The sequence below is a fragment of the Rhipicephalus sanguineus genome, chromosome 2 (assembly GCF_013339695.2).
Source record: "Rhipicephalus sanguineus isolate Rsan-2018 chromosome 2, BIME_Rsan_1.4, whole genome shotgun sequence".
In the NCBI taxonomy this organism is placed as follows: Eukaryota; Metazoa; Arthropoda; class Arachnida; order Ixodida; family Ixodidae; genus Rhipicephalus; species Rhipicephalus sanguineus.
The window spans coordinates 6,912,132-6,928,019 of record NC_051177.1 but is presented as its reverse complement, the minus strand read 5'-3'; the positions used below and the strand labels follow the sequence as shown (position 1 = coordinate 6,928,019).

The window sequence follows — 15,888 nt, the reverse complement described above, 5'->3', positions numbered from 1 at the left end:
TTGTGTTTCACTACCAGCTACGTAGCTTCAAAAACAACAAAATTTTCAAAGTTCGTGAATTTTCTTGAGCTATCTGGACTCATCCTAACCCAATATTAATAATAGCCTGATTTCCAGGAAAGTGTTTTAGTACAGAAGTGGTTAGGGGGTAAAATAGACTTTCAAATATTTCGAAAAAAATTGTGAAATTAGAGAAATGTGCGATTTGTCGCATGCTGACGGAATTTTTATACGATGCGGTCCAGTAAAAATCCTCGTCATGCGGCGTTTGATAAAAGACTTGATCGTTAAGTAATGAAGAAAGTCTAATCAAATTCATTTTTTTCGTTTTAAGGAAGTAAAATACTTTTGATTCGACCCTCCGAACGCGCAGTGCATTTCATTTTGTTGCCACTTCGCCGCAAAGCACGTGGTAGCTCTTGCAGCTAACACTCGTCCAGGCAGCGTCCAGATGCGAGATGTATGTCAGTGGCTCGCGAGTGGGTCGAAAGTCTTGTAACGTTGATGTCAGGGCGACAAGTAATGAATTCGCGTTACAATGTGAACTTGCTTGGCGGGCCCAATGGCGTCGTTGGCACAATGTGCTAGAGGGCCCGTCTGGTACAACACGAATGCCCTGAGAAACAAGTCTATACAGTGTGCATTATTTCTTTCAGTATGTGTATGCTAGTTGTGCAGACGTTCCTCTAGCACATTGTGCCACGACGCCACAGATGCTCTCGGGCGTCCATACTTCCATTGGGCCCGCCTAGCAAGTTCACATTGTAACGCAAATTCATTACTCGTCGCATTGATATCAGCGCGACAAGACTTGCGACCACTCACGAACAGACATACATCTCGCATCTGGCCGCTGCTGTGACGAGTGTCAGTGTAAGGCGACCACGTATTTGCGGCGACAGAGAGTGGCAACAAAATGAAATGCAATGCGCGTTCGGAGGGCCGAATTCAAAAATAATTTTCTTCCTTAAAACAAAAAAATGATTGATTAGACTTTCTTCATTACTTAACGATGAAGTCTTCTATGACAACGCCGTCATGGCGAGCATTTTAAAGACGATAGTCTGTCTGGAGAACTTAAACGAAGAAATTTTGGTCTGTCTTTCTGTCTGTCGTTTAATAAATAGAAGCGAATTTCGAGGGGGCGCCATGATTGTCAAAATTTTTTTCGAGCAAAATGTTTTGCCACAATACTCCATGTGGCACAGGAAAAAGGCACAAATTTTATCAGCAAAATCTGCGAGTGCGAGCGCCACGTCCCAGACGTGGCGCTCGCATATATATATAATGCTAACATGGTTGAGACGTGGCTAAGGACTACGCATTATTTGCAGGATGTCCTGCCTATTGTTTTGGTGCTTATTGATAAAACAGTAGCTTGTCATTACAATGTGAAACTTGTATGAAATGGCATGAAGTGTTTAGAAACGATTCAGAGAATAATTTTACGAATGACAGAAATTTCAGTTTGTTTATAAGAATTCATTGTAGGACGAAGGCATGCAGACGTGAAAGAGAAAAGGACACAGACAAGCGAAACGCTAGCGTTTGAGCTGTCCGCATCTCTTCTCTTTTCGGTTGCATGGCTTACTTTCTTCTGGAATAACATTTTCGGTGTTTTACGCGAGCGGCAATTGTTCTGAGACTCATCTATATAACTTCGAATAGTATTTTATTTCCCCAGAGGAATCGAGTGCACCACTGTAAAGTTGCTACAAAAACTTGTTGCGGCTGTCATGCATCCACCACAGTGTTCCTGTTTGAGTAACCCAGTGGAAGCGGCTTGTTAAGTAACAAGACGTAGCGGCACCAACTTTCGTCGATTGTCAGATAAAAACCCTAATGGTGTTCGCTCTGATTTGAAGTTCCTTTGAAATTCTTGATCAATCTCTATAAAACTTGTTTAGTTTATGTGTATTTGTACGCTGATTTTGAAAAATGCAAATATTTTTACTAGTATATGTCGCGTTAATTAAGTATATCAACGCTTCATGTGCCATGTTAGGCCTGCACGAGTTACAAACCTGAACGAGTTACAAAGTAAGCATATCACAATAATATGAAATGGGAACTGTAGCAACATAACCAGAATGACATGTTCTAAACAACAATAGTTATAGTATGCTGAACATTGCCGAGTAAGTGTATGTCTAGCTGGTGATTCGCTCACGAGAGTCAATATTACGTACTTTTAACTCAAACGGGTTTTAAAACGCGGGTTTCGTATGTGGGCTAGTGGTTTCATGAACATTAGACGGAACTCCTTTGAAACATTGCATCCAGTTTTTATCCCCTAATTATAGCGATACGTCGATTTACTTTGTAACTCTCCAAGTTTGGAAAGGCTTGCTCATCAAGACACATGAAATTTTTATGTGTTAAAACGGCGTTTTCTTTCAGATAATTGCATATTTGAAATCGCCACATAAGCAGACCTAAACTCAGCAAGTTTCATCAATATCGACCAAGAAGAAAAATAAACGCATTATTTGTTGCAGAGTGTCTTATTGAGTAGCACGAAGTCGTCACACTGACTTTTGCCAGGAGAGTCATGTACACCACTGTCCCTAAGGACAACGGAGCCAAAGGAACGCTCTAGTGGGGGTCAGCGTTACCATGGCAAAGGGGTCACCCTGACTACCTAGAGGTACTAGCGGGAAATAAAAGGTAGTCGCGTAGACTCCTGCGTTGGGAGTTATACACACACTCTCTCTGCTTGTGAAGAAGGGAGTCGTTGGTCTGAAGAACGAAGGGAGTCGTTTGACACCCCAAAAGGTCATTACCACCCAAAGGTACAGACACCCTTTTTTTAAGAGTGCAGTTATAACACCTTCGGTCGGTACTCATGCACCTTAGTTATTTTGTAGTCGTATACAAGCTTGTTCGGGGGCGATTCTGTATCAAACGTAAGTAAGGAGCAGCATATTCGTCTTCCCGAGCAAGCGCGCATCTATGATTTTTGCCGTTTCGCACCTCAAGTGATCGATTATATATTCGATGGTCTGGCCAGGCCGCACTTTGATGACGCCTCGACTACTCCCGACGTTTAGAGCCGGTGTCCTTTCGATCCTTACTTCATACGAGCAGACTCGACCACACGTCTTCTCAGCTAATCGGGTAAGCGCTGCAAGTCGTGATCCCTTACTGTAACTTTATGCTCTTCGAAGCAGAGTCGTAGCGGAATTGGCCAATTCTGCAGTTCCCAGCTTTGCGCCGTCATTTCTATTGCAGCTGTTATAGCCTGCTTAGGTATGTCGTGTACCTTATTGAGTGGCCTGACTGAGAGTGCAAAATGAGGTCGACTAACCCGCTTACGGCGAAGCTGTTCCGCCTCGACTTTCGTGTGCGGCTTCCGCTTGGCGAATATGGACCACTGTGCATCGTTGTCAGCCTCGTTCGTCGTCGTCGGTCTCCCGGACATCCATGTGATCGCCCATTGCGGTCCTTCATTCTGTCTGAACTCCGTCACCGAGCGGCGCACTTCAGCGTTTCCTACAGCTGTTCGGCGCTCGTTCAGCGTTCCGTCCTTGGCGTTCTTCGGTGGCCGTGTTGTCCGCGTTCCGGAGGGGCTGCTGTCCAACTTTTCGCTTTCTCCACTTTTCGGCGGACACTCCCACGCCGGTGTCACTGAGGCGCGGCTGGTGCTGTAGTGGTAGCGGCATAACGTCGAAAGCTCACCGCGCCGGCCTCGTTGAGGCCGCACTCAGCTTGGCCAAGACCTGGTTGGGCTTAAAGGAAGCTGTAGCACTTTTTTTAAAAAAAAATGACTTTGGAATGTGTAATCATAGTTTGATCCTTGCTGAATTCGAAAACCAATGTAAGAGTTCACAGAAGTGAACGCAAATGGCATTCTTGGCAAAAAAAGAGCGGCTGCAGCCGCAGGGCTTTTTGAACTGCTGAGCGAAGGCGGTGACGTCAACTTCGGTGTGCCGCGTCATCGGGGCCATCATCTCTGTAAAAGCATGGCCTTCGCGATCAGTTCCACCAACCCGCGCAGCCAGAAGTAGTCACAGAGGCCACGGCTCCGCCAAAGCCGCGGTGGTAGAATAAAACAGGTGGCCCATCGAGCGCCGCGAGCGCGTCGCCGTACTGCTCGCCGCCGCCGCTAGGTTCGCGACGAGTTTTTGGGCCGAAAGACGCGCATTGCAAGCTCTCGCTGGGCTGTAAAAACCGGTTTTTCTAGCTAATCTTGTGGCTTTAAACGGTTGTTTGTGCTTTTACTAGCTTGTAGTGGCTGTCTGCCAGCTTCGACCGCAAAAGTAAGAGCGCCAGGCTTTACGAAGCTTAAAATTTTTTAATCGGCGCGGGTAGTCCGGATATGACTGTCACAGGGTGCCGATTGCAAGAGACGCGCACGTATTTTTTTTTTCGGAAGCGTGAAAATTTACCGGCGAGTGTACAGGGTAAAAAAAAAGCATTTGGTTTCCACGTTATCGTATGTATGTCGGAGGACTGTAGCTGACGGTCTCTCCGTGGAATTGCATTTCTTCTCAACTGCAGTCGCTTTCGTCCTTCGGCGCGGGGAAAAGACACAGCTTGTCTTTGCACTTTTTATAGCCAGATTTGCAATTTGGAGCGAAGCATTTTCGTCCCATTGTGGCCGCCGCATCAGCGGCACAGATCGAGCCACCGTGGTATGGGAGCCGTGGTTCCAGCTTGCAAAGTGAGCGGAAACACCGATGCGGTCACGCGCGTTGGTTTGACAGAGCGCAACAAACGCGACGCATCAGAGCGGATCTCAAGCCGTGGGATCACCTAATCACGACCACCGTGATCTGGCCATGATCATGACTCGAAGGCTGATTGCGACTTTGCGACGCTGGTTGCGTCGCATAGGGACGCTCTTGCTCTTCGGACGCTTGCACTCACGTACGTCTCCGCATTTATCGAAGATGACCAAGCAGAAAGGAAGAGACGCCGCTGCAACGCTGGTTGCGTTGCATGCTTTCATTAGTGGCGCGTCCGTTCTAAGCGACGGCAACTCTTCAATGTTGCTCAAGGCCTCTCTGGTGTAATAAGTACACCGCGGATCTCTTTCTCAAAAGTTAAAGATGTAAATTGCAGTTTAAATGCTCGCGACGCACGCTGGCCACATGCTTTCAAATGCGCCGGAGCGGAGATAATGGCCCAGAGTATACCTGCTGCCACCTTGCGGAAAAGCGGCGGCAACTCGAGCGCCGTGACACGCGCGGTGCAGTGGCGGAGCGGCGCGTCGGGCCACCTGTTATTCTACAACCGTGGCCAAAACTACCGACTATAACGTAGTTCCGGTTAGTTCATTTCCACGCCCACACTTTTGGCGCATTTGCTTGGGGGGAGCAAACGTACTTTTCTTTCGCGTATTTTAAAGCTCCTGCTGCCACAACAGCGAAAAAAAGTACGCCGTCGTCGACAATAATGTTGGCCCTTGTTAACAACAAAGTTTTACCGAATTGTAAATCCCCTTCAGCATCCCATTAAGTCCGCGGGCCACCGTTGAAAAAAAGCCCTCGTAGTCGGAAGAAAGGCAACTGGAGCTGGCAAAAAAGCACAGTGCACTCACAGGGAGTGTTCCCGGTGTCGGTTATCACAGCTTTGCTGCCTAGGAATGATATTTGCACATGATTTCAGAGCAAAACATCGAGGAGCAGAGGTGAGACGCGTCTACACATTCTGGTGATCATTTAATAATTAAAATTATTATACAGATCGAGAAGCGACGATGTTGACTAATCCCAATAATTGTTGACAACCGAACCCTCGTATGAATTGAGTATGCTGCCACGTGGTCGTAAGGGCGAAGAAGGCGAGCTGTTAAAGACGATATTCTTTGTTGGGCAATTTTTTTGCCGTGGTGACGAAGAGTCCATGTAGAAGCAAAAGACTGACAGCGGCAATCACAGTAGTTGGCCGCCTGCTCTTCTGTGACATGCGTCGGTTCTTATACGTCCCTTCCAACGTCATCGCAGGTGCTCGCGCTAGCGCTAGAATAAACTCGCTTACTCGTGTGCTCAGCGTAATAATAATAATAATAATATCAATAAAAATAATAATAATAATAATAATAATAATAATAATAATAATAATAATAATAATGTCTCTTATTTCTTCAAATAAGCTTAACGGAACGCTCTGAAACATTCGCCAAGTTTCTAAACATTGCAGTGCGGCCTGCGACGAGCACTGGTAGCAGTTCTTCGGAATAAAACCCGATCGGGTCAAAAATGAAGGAATAAGCGCACGTGGTAATCTTTAGGCCAAACATTAACAGGGGTGCCTACTCACGTAAATGAAATCCACCGAAGAAGAATTGGCAGATCCGACGTACCGTGGCAATCGATGTTATGCGAAGCATGCGCACGATGGGGACTGTGGCGTAATTTTTCACATTGAGCGAAACGTTACGCATTGACACTAGAGAAATATGGAAGTGGTATACGCACACTCATATGTTGAAGAGTCGCATATCTATTATATAACCAGTTGTTTCCAGTTGCGTAACGATGGCAACAGCAACATGGGTGTTACCAACAGCAGACGCGGTAAGCTGATAGTAGTGCTTATATTCTTCAATACTGGATAGCGCGAATCTGAACAGGACAAAGAAGGAACACAGATGCACAGGACAGGCGTTACTCGCAGCTAATCCTCATTCAGGAAAGTTTCCCTAGATTCCCTAGATTTCCTGTGGCTTATGCCACAGGAGCGAAGGAAATCCACGCCTCAACCATAATCGCTGCCCGCAAGGAAAGTGAGCCGTGGCTTCACGTGCCATAGCCTAGCACCTTCTTTATTATCTTCTCTCGTCATCGCGCGCTCTCCTGTTTGCGCGCCGCCCGAACGAGGGCGCTAGAGGGCCCCCCGTGTTAGAGTTACTGTATATGCTACCTTTAAAGGTAGCGTATACAGTGACTCTACCCCGTGTAGGCTGGAAGTCGGAATGTAACATGCCGTTTGTGGTAGTCCAACGGAAGGTCAGGCGTAGATGAGAGGCTTTCTATGGCGGTCTCCAGGTATGCCGGATTAAGTCGGTATAAGCTGACTGTCTCTTCACGGCCGTTCTGAAGAAGAGTGGCAGTTTTGGGAGTGCGGTTAAGGGCGCGGAATGGTCCGTCGTAGGCTGGTGTCAAAGGTCGTCTGACCGCGTCGTGGCGCACGAAAACATGTGTTGCAGTGGCCATATCAGGGTGGACGAATATGGTCTTGTGTTCGGAAGGTCTGGGTGTAGTGGGCCGGAGATGTTGAACGCAGTCGAGAAGGCGTTGTTGGAATTGTTGTGGCTGGTCTGATAGCTTCGTTGACATGAAGAAGTGTCCCGGAAGCCGTAGAGAAGTGCCATAGACCTGCTCTGCTGTTGAGCACTGCAGGTCTGCCCGGATGACAGTTCGTAAACCTAAGAGCACCTGCGGTAAGGCATCCACCCAGGTGGCTCTATTGAGGCGGGTAGTCAAGGCGGTCTTCAGTTGTAGGCTTATGCCACAGGAGCAAAGGAAACACACGCCTGGACCATAATCGATGCCAGCAAGAAACGTGAGCCGTGGCTTCACGTGCCATAGCCTAGCGTCTTCTTTATTTTCTTCTCTTGCCATCGCACGCTCTCGTGTTTGCGCGCCACCCGAACGAGGGAGCTACGATATATACACAGCCGAGAGGCATGAGCAGGCGCACTGCACGTACGTTGCAGTCAGAGTTACAGTTTTAATGCTTATACTTGTCCGTTATGACGGAGGACGCACGCACGTTTCATGAACCCGTGTGTATATGTAGAAGGGGTTCTTGACAGTTCTTGAACAAGGTCATCATCACCGTGATCAGTGAGCACCGGCAGCTGGACCGGACTTGTTAGTCGGATCCGTTCGTGATCTCGGCATGAGGAGGCTAATGTAGTGAAGTGCGAGGTATAGTGCAGCTGGCGGAAATCCTTGATGCCTCTTACGATGAAATGATCTAGGATGCCTCCTGTAGTGCACGTGGCAGCAAGGCCTTTTGATGCCCTCCCCACATACAATCCGTCTTTCACGCAGTATAAGGACCAAGCGTTTTTGGGTCTTGATAAATGAATGTTGAAGTCAACGGTAATGATGACAGGCCTGGTTCTTTCAGCAGATTTATTGTAGGAAGCATTGATGCCGGTTTTTGTGTAATCCACGTGGTCCACGTTGCGGACCACGTGAACGAGTGGATGGTAGTTGAGCGTCTTTCAGGGGTGTTCTGTCTTCAATTTCCTCACTTGCGTCCACCGCGGTGGTGTAGCGGTTAAGGTGCTCGGCTGCGGACCCGAAGGTCGCGGGTTCGATCCCGGCCGCGGCGGTCGCATTTCGATAGAGGCAAAATGCTAGATGCTCGTGTTCTGTGCGATCTGAGTACACGATAAAGAATACCCGATGGTCAAAATTTCTGGAGCCCTTCGCTACTGCGTCTCTTATATCATATCGTGGTTTTCGGACATAAAACCCCAACAATTATTATTATTATCACTTTCCTTGCGTGTCAATGTGTGTGTTCGCGGTTACTGTGTTGGTTGAGACCCTGTATAACGTGTGGCACATACCCGCATAACATTAATTTTGGTTTACGGGTATGTGCCACACGTGACTGAGGGAAAGGGTTTCATGACGTAGGCGACAGGTATTTTGCGTTATTGATGTCATGACCAGTGAATCGTGTTCGTCATACACTTATCCCCTGCTATGCTAATTTTGGTATAGTAGAAGTTATGGAGACGACCAGGAGAGCGCCTAGACGTAGGCGGCTAGATGGATAAAAACGGCCAAAGTGCTTGAGGTTCGCTAAGAAATGCTTCGCATTTAATAAATCTGGGATCGTGCGCATACGTAGAGATCCTTAATTCATGACAATTACCCACCACTGACTAAGGCGAAAAGTACACGAGCACCGCATTTTGTCGGATCTAATACATGGGATAGAAGCCTGGAGAAGAACAATGAAACTCGGGCAGAAACTGAGGACCAGCCACCGTCCAACGGAACAAAAAATGATGGACGCTCTAGCAGATCGAAAGACAACAAAGTGGACGACATAACAAACAGGGGTAGCGATATCCTTGTAAACGTGAAGAGAACAAAATGAACCAGGAAAGGCGACGTCATGGGAAGGGCAGATAAGCGCGGCCGAGGACGTCAATTGGCTGGGTGATATTGACGTAGGCGTAACATGAAGTCGCAGTTAACGGCTTGAAATAACTGGGAGAGGCCTGCTGTGGACAGGCGAAGCAACTCTTGCCGGGTTTGGGAGGAAATGGGCCCTCTATGCACACTATACTTGAGAGCCCGTCGTCAACGCATCTCCTAACCTGCTTGAATTCCACCAACCTGAGTAAATACGAATAAAGAACACTGTGTGTCAAAACAAGTCAGGGAACTAGTAAGCATACATAATCCACAACTGTCCGTTCAAAAATAAGCGCATTGGACATAGAACAGCACGAAAGTTATACTTACGTTCGAGTACTTGAATATGATGAACAGCTGGTAAAAAGAATACACTGGCCTCAGAGAATGCAGAAGGATGCTGATGATGTCTCTGCAGTTGTCAGGGTCTCTATTCCAATCAATCACGTGTTTCGAAAGCATTAAACCTTCGTGGATTATGTGCCCGGAACAAAACACTGCAATAAAAAGAAACAGTACATATTATACACACACGCAATATATGTATGGGTTCGCGCTGAGAAAGGCAGGTCCACCTGCTGAAACATCAGTCAAGTTGGGTTTCGCAAGCTGCCTTCTTCTTCCACTACATATTCCGCCGGATTATGCACTCAACGCTCGCGTATATTTATGTATGCGTACGTTTAGTTTCCTTGGATCCGGTGCGTAATGAATAAGATGAAGTGCAGGCACACGTAAAAAAAAAAACATGGCTGGTCCCTCTGTAGTAGGAATCAGCATAACACGAAAGTGAAACCCGTCTTCGCAGACGTAGTTGAGCGTTTGTTGTGCATTGTTTCGGCACTAGGGCGAAGGAATGAATGCTATAGGAAGAAATTGTAATGTCCCGCGAAGAACGGTAAGCAGCTTGAAACTCGTAACGCGCTGCTGGACCAGAAAGGACGCACGGAAAGAACATACATAGGATGAGCGCGAACTAACAATTGTCACAGCTAGACGATTAAAGCGCGCTGCTCAAACGCAAAGAAGGACGCACGAAACTAACGCACAAGCATAAACAAAATGAGTGCAAACCAACTGTCACAGTTGTATGTAACTCATGTGTGAGCCGCGCGCTCCTTTCGCAAAAGCGGCCGCTCCAGTGCGTGAAGTGACCTTCGTGCTCTCTGTAACATCAACGCAAACTTGTGGTGAGAGCACACTACGTACAAACCACCCCCAATCACGAGATAAGCGCGCGCATCGGAATGCGCGGGGCGACGACTCTTAATGCGCGCCCTTCGAGTCCTTCGCGCCATCTCTCTAGTGATAGCGATAACACGCTGAAGTGACACCGATCTCTGAGTACTGCTAATGGTAAATGGTGTATATAAATAGCTCGCCCTTAGCATACAGGAGGACGTGCCGTCTGTGGCCGAGTCGGTTCGCACCACGCGCTGCAGAGCGAGGGGTCGTATGTTCGATTCCAGGCAACGGAACTTTTATTGCGATAGCAGTCATATGGACAGTCACGACGGGTTTTTGCCTCCGCCGTAGCCGTCATGTCCCGTGTGAAGTCCAAATTGATAAGATCCCCCCGCGCATCGTATGTTCTACTGCGGGTAAAAACGCGAAAGCGGGGGCGACGAACGCGGCCGAAGCAGAGATCAAACGAGCCGGCCCATTTCCGTCGCTCGGAGTGTGCATGCGAAAACATCACCCCGCTTGGGAGGCCTGCTGTCGAAGCAGACAGGAAACGCCCCACCCATCTTTAACAGGCACGCAAAGACGCGAGGGGGGGGGGGGGGTGTCGCGCGAGCAGCAACATTGAACTTTGAATCTAAGGGCACGGTCGCGATCGCTCGCGCGCACGCTATCTCGACAGCCATCACAGCGGCCGGCTCGTACACCCTTCAACGTGCTACGCTCTCAAAGCGAAATGAGTATGCGGAGAGCATCTCTCCCTGGAGCGGCCGTATTCTCTTACACCAGCGTTTTGTAGTTACGCGAGATCGAATACAAAACAGTTAGCTGACAGCCTCACTTCGTATAACACTACAATTTGTGCTATCGCATTCATTGCTTCGCCCTTGCGGTGAAACTCTGACTCTTCAGCAAGCCTGGCTGTGGTAGAAATAAGCGCACAATCAGATGGATCCGGCTTGTATGGAAGTATCGTGTGGATGGTGTGCGACGGATGCCTTCCGTGCAATAAGAATGGTGAAAAACCAGTAGTGCTCTGAGGGGCGGTATTGTATGCGTAGGTGACGAAGGGCAGAATCGCATCCCAATTTGTGTGATCGGCGGCGACGTACATTGACAGTATGTCGCTCAGCGTGCGGTTAAAGCGTTTGGTTAGGCCATTCGTCTGCGAGTGGTAAGCAGTAGTTTTGCGGTAAACAGCATGACACTCTTTGAGAATGGTTTCTAGAACTTCCGACAAGAAGACACGGCCTCGATCGCTGAGAACCTCCTGGGGTGGACCGTGGCGCAGTATGAATCGTTGTAGCAGGAAGGAGGCAACATCGCACGCTGTAGCCGCTGGGAGGGCGGCGGTTTCGGCGTATCGGGTCAGATGGTCAACAGCGACGATGGCCCAGCGGTTGCCAGCAGACGTCAGAGAAAGCGGCCCATACAAATTGATGCCCACGCGCCCAAATGGACGGTGAGGGCAAGGTAATGGTTGTAGACCTGCTGGCGACACGTGCGTTGCAGATTTTCGGCGTTGGCAATCGAGGAACCAGCGAACGAACTTCTGCACGTAACGGAACATCCCTCGCTAGAAGTATCGTTGTCGAATGCGGTGGTAAGATTTGGATACCCCAGAGTGCGCGCATTGCGGATCAGAGTGGAGTGACTCGCATATTTCAGAATGCAGACTGCGGAGTATCACTAGTAACCATTCGCGGCCGTCGGCGTCGGAATTCTGTCGGTGCAGTAGGTCGTCAGGAATGGCGAAATGGTGAGCTTGACGACGCACGCGCGAGTAGGTGGTGTTGCCGACGGATCAGTGAGAAAATCGATCAGGGAGGCAATTCATTTATCCTTGCTCTGTTCGGTAGAGATGGTGTACACGTCGATGGAAGAAACTGTAATGAAAGATACTGAGCAGGGGGCGTTGTCATCAGGCAAGGGGGAGCGCGAATGGGCGTCGGGGTCAACATGCTGGCGTCCGTTACGGTACAGCACACGGATGCCATAATCTTGGAGGCTAAGTGCCCAGCGGACGGCCTGAGGGATCCTTCAATGATGACAACCAGTATAGTGCATGATGGTCGGTGACGACATCAAAAGGGCGACCATACAAATAAGGTCGAAATTTTGCAAGAGCCCAGATGATCGCCGGGCACTCTTTTTCCGTAACAGTGTAATTCTTATCGGCTCTAGTAAGCGTACGACTTGCATATGCGACAACATATTCGGGGAACCCTCGTTTGCACTGCGCGAGGACAGCGCCGGGGCCTACACCGCCGGCGTCCGTGTGTACCTCCGTTGGGACCGTAGGGTCGTAGTGGCGTAGTATGGGAGGAGACGTCAATAAATGACGGAGCTTTTTGAACGCGTTGTCGCACTCGGACGACGACGAATTTAGGGACCCGTTACTTCAAAGCAGCTTCGCCAGCGGCGATATGATGGTGGAAAAGTTTGGTATGAATCGTCGAAGTAAGAACACAGTCCTACGAAACTGCGCAGTTCTTTCACGGACGTAGGTTTGACAAATTCGGCCACGGCCCGAAGCTATTTCGGATCGGGAAGGATTCCGTCTTTGGACGCGACGTAGCCGAGGGTTGTCAGCTGCCGTGCTGCAAATCGACACTTCTTCAGATTGAGTTGAAAGCCGGCTTTGCTCAAACGCGTCAAAACATGCCGCAGGCGTTGGATATGCGTGGATATGTCCGGAGCAAAAACGACGACGTCGTCCAGGTAACGCAAGCATGTGTGCCATTTCAAGTTGCGCGGAACGGCGTCCATCATGCGCTCGAAGGTTGTGGGCGCATTACACAGAACAAACGGCATGACGTTGAACTCGTACAAGCCGTCGGGTGTGACAAAGGCTGTCTTCGGTCGAGCGTCATCAGCCATGGGTACTTGCCAGTACCCCGAGCGCAAATCAAGAGATGAAAAGAATTCTGCTCTTTGTGGGCTGTCAACGCGTCGTCGATTCGCGGCAGCGGATAAACATCCTTGCGAGTGATCTTGTTGAGCCTCGGTAGTCCACACAACCGCACAGAACAGTCCTTCTTCGCAACGAGAACAACAGGAGACGCCCATGGGCTGTCCGAGGGCCGAATAGCATAGCGTCGAAACATATCGTCGACTTGCTCATTAATTACCCGACGTTCTGCGGGAGACGCGATGTGGACGTTGCCGCAGTGGTGGTTGGGCGTCAGTGTCGATGCGATGCGTAACAGCGGAGGTGCGGCCGAGAGAAGTTTGCCCGACATCGAAAGAAGAACGAAATTCTTCAGACAATATATATACATATATATATATATATATATATATATATATATATATATATATATATATATATATATATATATATATATATTGGGAAAGGAAGTCACGTTGGCCCCTGTAGAATAAGGAACATGTGAGAGCATGACGCACGTTGATTTTTGGCGTTATATTTATTGACGTTTCGGCTGGTGGACCAGCCTTTGTTGTGGTGGTGCTTTGGGAAAGGCTGGTCCACCTGCTGAAACGTCAGTAAGTATACCGCAAAAAAATGAACGTGCGTCGTACTCTCCCTTGTTATGTATATATATATATATATATATATATATATATATATATATATATATATATATATATATATATATATATATATATATATATATATATATGTATATATATATATATATATATATATATATATATATATATATATATATATACAGTCACGTGGCCGCGACGTCCACGAAGACAACAGTCGGCATTTTCAAGATGAAATTGTTCGTTTGGCCGAAGTTGTGGCCGGGAAATGAGAATTCGAACTACAGCAATACACGCTGTACACTGATAGCGGGGAACAGGGCGTCGTCCGTCGATAAACTGCCGATGGCTGGGACGCGCCGTCTTTTATGCATCACGCATCGAACTTTCCAGTCTTATCAGTGGTGGTCGCGCAAGCTCCGGAATAATCTAGACTATTCGCGTCCTGCGCGCAATCTTAACAAAAGGATCTACTACGATCGCGAAGCCTCTCGAACACTGCGGCATGGTCAGCGTCGAGCGTTGCTAACCATTTTTGTTGGTCAAACCCGAATACACCAAAATAAAAAAAGAAGTGGGCGTTGCATTGCCCCCCTCTGAAAGCATCGTCCCGACGCTTGTGACCAGAACATAGAAGTAAACAAAAAACAAATGCATACACAAATCGATTACAACAAGCAATAAGTACAAGCAAAATTACAATAATGAAGCAAAATGCTCAGTCCCCAGGTTCGCTAACGCGCATAAAACGGCTTAAGGCGCACGACATGGACGACTTCAGATCGTGCACGGTGCCTTTGAGAGGTCGTAATGCCGTCCGGGATAATCTCGTAGTCTAGAGCGCCGAGACGTCGAATCACCTTGTATGGCCCGAAGTATCGCCGAAGAAGCTTCTCGCTAAGTCCTCGACGGCGTATCGGCGTGCAAACCCACACACAGTCACCGGGTTGGTATTCCATGTGGCGTCGTCGAAGATTGTAACGGTGGCTTTCGACCCTCTGCTCGTTTTTGATGCGCAGGCGGGCGAGCTGTCCAGCTTCATCGGCGCGTTGCAAATCAGCAGTACGTCGAGATTCGCTTCGCCGGTGGCCCTTGGCAACATTGCGTCGAGCGTCGTTGCTGGGCTCCTTCCGTAGACCAATGTGTAAGGCGTCACCTGCGTCGTTTCATGCACAGCGGTCTTGTATGCGAAGGTCATGTACGGGAGGATGGCATCCCGCGTCTTGTGCTCGACGTCAACGTACATGGCCAGCATGTTGGGGATGGTCTTATTTAGCCGCTCGGTGAGGCCATTGGTCTGAGGATGGTAGGCTGTGGTCCGGCGGTGGCTTGTCTGGCTGTACCTAAAGATCGCCTGAGTTAGCTCCGCATAAACGCCGTACCTCTGTCGGTGATGAGGACCTCTGGGGCGCCATGAGGCAGAATGATATCTTCAACGAAGAACTTCTCTACCTCGGCGGCACTGCCTCTAGGTAGGGCGCTTGTTTCGGCGTAGCGGGTCAGGTTGTCGGTAGCTACGACGATCCACTTATTACCGCTTGTCGACGTTAGGAACGGCCCCAGGAGGTCCATCCCGATCTGCTGGAACGGTCGTGGAGGTGGCTCGATCGGCTGAAGAAAGCCCGCTGGTCTTGTTGGCGCTGTCTTGCGTCGCTGACAGCCTCGGCATGTCCTTACGTAGTGAGTGACGTCGGCGGCAAGTCGTGGCCAGTGGTACTTTTCCTGTATTTTTGCCAGCGTTTCGGAAACACCGACGTGTCCTGCTGTGGGGTCGTCGTGCAGAGCCTGGAGGAGTTCTGGTCGCAATTCTGAAGGCACCACGAGAAGGTACTTGGCTAGAAGTGGTGAGATGTTCTTTTGGAGAACGCCGTCGCGTAAGAAAAACGACGCCAGTGCTCGTTTGGATACTGTCGGAACGACGGCGGTCTTGCCTTCGAGGTGTTCCATAAGGCCTCTGAGTTCCGGGTCGGATCGCTGTTGTTCAGCGACACACTTTGTTGACATTGTGGCTGACTATGATGATGACTATGAACCCTTTCTAATGTGTTTGCAGCTTTCAACCACTCCCTAGTTACGCAATTGA

At 48.8% G+C, this 15,888-nt stretch overlaps 1 protein-coding gene across 1 annotated transcript in view; it reads right to left on the bottom strand.

Moving 5' to 3' along the window:
- Window positions 1-15,888, bottom strand: part of LOC119381034 (proton channel OtopLc) — a 531,927-nt gene that overhangs the window by 89,969 nt on the left and 426,070 nt on the right. Inside the window, exon 5 of the mRNA XM_049412134.1 lies at window positions 9,441-9,607. Within this exon, the coding sequence (XP_049268091.1) occupies window positions 9,441-9,607 (167 nt within the window). The remainder of the gene's footprint in view (window positions 1-9,440; window positions 9,608-15,888) is intronic.